We start from the raw sequence: 4,145 nt of genomic DNA on the forward strand, positions 1-4,145 counted from the left end.
CTGCATTAATGTACACAGCTATGATTTAATAATAAAAAAGAATAATATTTAGAGAATTGGGTGGCACCTGTGGCTCAGTAGGTAGGGCACCGTCCCCATACAGCAAGGGTTCAAACCTGGGCCTGGCCAAACTGCAAAAAAAAAAAAAAAAAATAGCCAGGCATTGTGGTGGGTGCCTGTAGTCCCAGATACTCAGGAGGCTGAGGCAAGAGAACTGCCTAAGCCCAGGAGTTGGAGGTTGCTGTGAGCTATGATGCCACAGCACACTACCGAGGGTGACAAAGTGAGACTCTGTCTCTAAAAAAAAAAAAAGAAAGAAAGAATAGACATCAAAATGTAAAATGCATGTGTGTTTGAGTGATCTTATTTTCTGCACTGGCCTAGTGGTGGGCACTGAGCCCATGTGACTCTCTGGAGCTATTTGGGAAAGGCGGCTGCAGCTGCAACAGGCTCCTCCTATGCCTACCTCAGAGACTTTGTACTCGAAGGTCAGCTTCTTCCCCTTCACGCCTTCGTTGAGGGTGAGGATGAATCCAATGTAGTCAGCGTATGCCTACCAAACAAAGGGGACAGTGAGGAGGGAGAAAGAGGGGCAGACCCCCTGCACATCCCCTAGCTCCACTCACTTACCAGAGACCTGCCTCTGGCTCCAACCCAGTAGGAGGATAAGTACAAAGATAATGTCAACACCCAACCCTTACCCTCCAAAAAAGCTGGCAAGCTAGTGACCACAGTTAACACCCTGACCTCCAACAAGTATTTAGTAATACTCACTACTTTACCCAACCCCATGAAGTAGACACTATTGCTGTCTGCATTTTGCAGATGAGAAAACCAAGAGAACTGAGTTACCCAAGGTCTTCCAAAGACTAAGATCTCATTAGACATGGAGCTAAGGCCCAGCAAGTCTAACCCCAAAGCTAAATGGCTAAAAGCATGCCTGCCACTGTGCCATATAACCAGGAGGACTTCAAGGAGTATTATCAGGGGCCCTCCCCCAGTAATCTTCCAGATGTCTTTCCCACCATAGACTGGCCAAGTTGTCTGACTGTAGAATGGGTGCCTGCTCCCAGGAGAAGAGCTGTTTTCTGCCCAAAGGGAAGTCTCCCAGCACACCTATCCCCAGGTGTCAACTGGACATGCTATTTTCTGCTAGGCTATAGTTACACGTGGCACAGGGATAAGAAAGCACTGATGTATAGGCCCCTTGAGATCCAGTTGCTGAGAGCAAGTGATTCCTGTTCACTCTTTTTTTTCATCCCGTTTTCCTCCCATTCTCTGCCTTCCACCTTATCCAAGCCATATGGACGCTGGGATGTCCACAATAATCCCTAAGACGAGCCCTGAGAACCAACCACTTAATATCTAGAAGGGAGCATTCCTCTACCAGGATCCTCCTGCCAGCCCATGATATGACACCCAACAGCACAAGTGGGTTATCAAGAGCACCCCTTCCAGTCCAGGGCAAATCTGAGCCCTTGTCCTATTGGTAGCCAGTGTTCACAATCATTCCCATCTGCAAAGTACACTGGAATACAAAGATAGACAGCAGCAAGGGGAAGTGTCACATCTGGATTCAGACAAACAGGTTCAGGGTAGAGCAGTGGTTCTCAACTGGGCTCCCAGAGGATATCTAACAACACCTGGAGGCATTCTGGGTTGTGACAGCTGAGGGACAGGATATTACAGGTACCTAGTAGGTAGAAACCAGAGATGTTACCAAGCACCCTACAATGCACATGCCAGCCTCCTCCAACAAAGAACAATCCACCCCCAAAATGTCCACAGTGCTGCGGTTGGGAAACCCTGAGGTAAAGCAACCAGGATAAGGAGGGGACTCAGACCATGCCCTTGAGCAGCTGGAGGACTGAGCTGTCACTAAGCTAAAGGGACTCTTTATCCTAGGGAAAACATGATAACCATCTCCAAATATGCAGAGGGCAGGCTTGTGAAAGAGGAACCAGACAGGGTTGGATGGCCTCAAACCCCAGTGAGGAAAAGGCCTGGAAGCCAAAGCAATGTCAGCACAGCAGAGTCCTCACAGAGAACCTGCCAGCCCTCTGTATAAGCACTACTCTCTAGCCCAGATGACCAAAGAGGTAGGTGCCTGACAGGAACTGGGCCCAAAGCCTTCCCTGAGAATTTGAAATTGACTTTCTTTTTCTCAGTCTGTCTTTCCATAGCCTGTACTAGAAACATGGGAGGTACAGCTGGTCTCTTTTGCCAACCATTTGGGCTGAGCAGCATTTTCAGGTCAAGTCTCATCCCTGGCCAATGGTCACGTGAGATAACCTCTTTCCCCTTGGACACACTGGCTCCCACACTTGCTGCTACTTGCAGCCAAGAATCAAAGTGACCCACTCTACCATTGAGAACACTTGCTTCAGTCAACAGAATAACATTCAGTAGGCAGTGGTTTATGAAAACCAGCAGCAGAACTCTTCAGAATTACCCTGGCGCTGGCCCTGAGACCTGTATAAAACATTCTAGAAGGAACACTCAGCCTCCCTGTCTTGCTCCCCAGCTTCTGACAGCTCAAGTTCTCAGGGCAAGACAGCCCCAGTCATGCCTAGAAAACCACTGTCTTAAGCCCATGTTTCTCACCCTTGTTCAGACCTGACAATGCAGACATCACTGGTACCTGAGAACGCTTCCATTTGCCCATGTCTGGAACTGTATGGATCTCCTTTTTTGGAATGATGAAATTCTGAGTGGCTGGAGGGATTTCCTCCAAAGACTCTTGACAAAGAAAATGAAAAAGCAAATCAGTAAATAGAATATTCTCCATAACATATTCATTCTCTCTCTCTCTCAAATCAAGATTCTAAACCTAAGCCCTAGCATAAACCAGACATACTAAACCTACTGGTCTCCTGCCTTTCCTCACCCTGCATAGAAGAAAGACTATGGCAGTAGTAACAACCTCTTCAATAACCACGTCCTCCTTTCCCACTCTCCACCCAAGCAGTAAAGTTAGAAAAACAAAACCAAGGGGACATTTTAGACATACACAGGCAATTGAAGGAAGAAAAAAAAAATAGAAATTGCAACAAGCATTTGGAAAAAAACCTAACCTCCAGCAAAGACATGTAAATTTTATGAGATACGTGTGTGTGTGTGTGTGTGTGTATACACACATACACATATACATATATAGCTTTTCCAAATAAGGTTGGCAGATTAAAGACAACTGGCATTAGTTCTGGAAAAGGGAAACAGGACCTCTCCTGCACCATCAGTGTGTTAGCTAGTGGGACCTGCTAAGGAGGCAACTCAGCATTGTCTACTGAAATAAAAATTGCATATACCCCACGAGGCAACCCTTCCACTCACAGGAATCTGGCCTTCATACGTGCTCAAAGAAACAGTCAAAGATACATCCAAATGTGCTTGTTGCATTGGAAAAAAAAATTAGAAACAACCTAAATATCAATTGATAAAATGATGAGGTAAATAATGATATGCCCATATAATGGAATAATATGGGCTTTTTATTTGATTTATTTATTTATTTATTTATTTTTTTGAGACAGTCTTACTCTGTCACTCTGGATAGAGGGCTGTGGCATCATCATAGTTCACAGCAACCTCGAACTCATGGGCTCAAGAGATCCTCCTGCCTCAGTCTCCCAAATAGCTGTGACTACAGGTGCCTGACACAGCCCCTAACTAGCTTTTCTGTTTTTACTAGAGACAAGTTCTCACTTTGGCTCAGGCTGATCTCAAACTCCTGAACTCAAGCAATCCACCTGCCTCAGCCTCAAGTGCTAGGATTATAGGCATGAGCAACCACGCCCAGCCTTAATATGGGCTTTTTAAAAGCATAGAATGGAGCAGTGCCTGTGGCTCAAAGGAGTAGGTGCCGGCCCCCTCGGCCAGAGGTGGTGGGTTCAAACCCAGCCCCGGCTGAAAACTGCTAATAAATAAATAAATAAAATAGAATCTATATTGCTGACATAGAAAAGACAGCCTAGGCTCAGCACCTGTGGCTCAAGCGGCTAAGGCACCAGCCACATAAACCCAAGGTGGCGGGTTCAAACCCAGCCCCGGCCCACCAAAACAATGATGGCTGCAACCAAAAAATAGCCGGGCGCTATTGTGGCGCCCGCTACTGTGGCGGGCGCCTATGGTCCCAGCTACTTGGG

At 46.6% G+C, this 4,145-nt stretch overlaps 1 protein-coding gene across 3 annotated transcripts in view; it reads right to left on the reverse strand.

Moving 5' to 3' along the window:
* Nucleotides 1-4,145, reverse strand: part of PTPA (protein phosphatase 2 phosphatase activator) — a 36,341-nt gene that overhangs the window by 26,594 nt on the left and 5,602 nt on the right. For all 3 annotated transcript variants that reach the window (XM_023516219.1, XM_023516218.1, XM_012808249.2), the window contains 2 exons: nucleotides 2,642-2,739; nucleotides 467-553 (listed from right to left, as the gene is read on the reverse strand). In XM_023516219.1, the coding sequence (XP_023371987.1) occupies nucleotides 467-553; nucleotides 2,642-2,739 (185 nt within the window). The remainder of the gene's footprint in view (nucleotides 1-466; nucleotides 554-2,641; nucleotides 2,740-4,145) is intronic.

This window comes from Otolemur garnettii, unplaced genomic scaffold, assembly GCF_000181295.1.
Source record: "Otolemur garnettii isolate 467f Iridium unplaced genomic scaffold, OtoGar3 scaffold00087, whole genome shotgun sequence".
NCBI classification, from domain to species: Eukaryota; Metazoa; Chordata; class Mammalia; order Primates; family Galagidae; genus Otolemur; species Otolemur garnettii.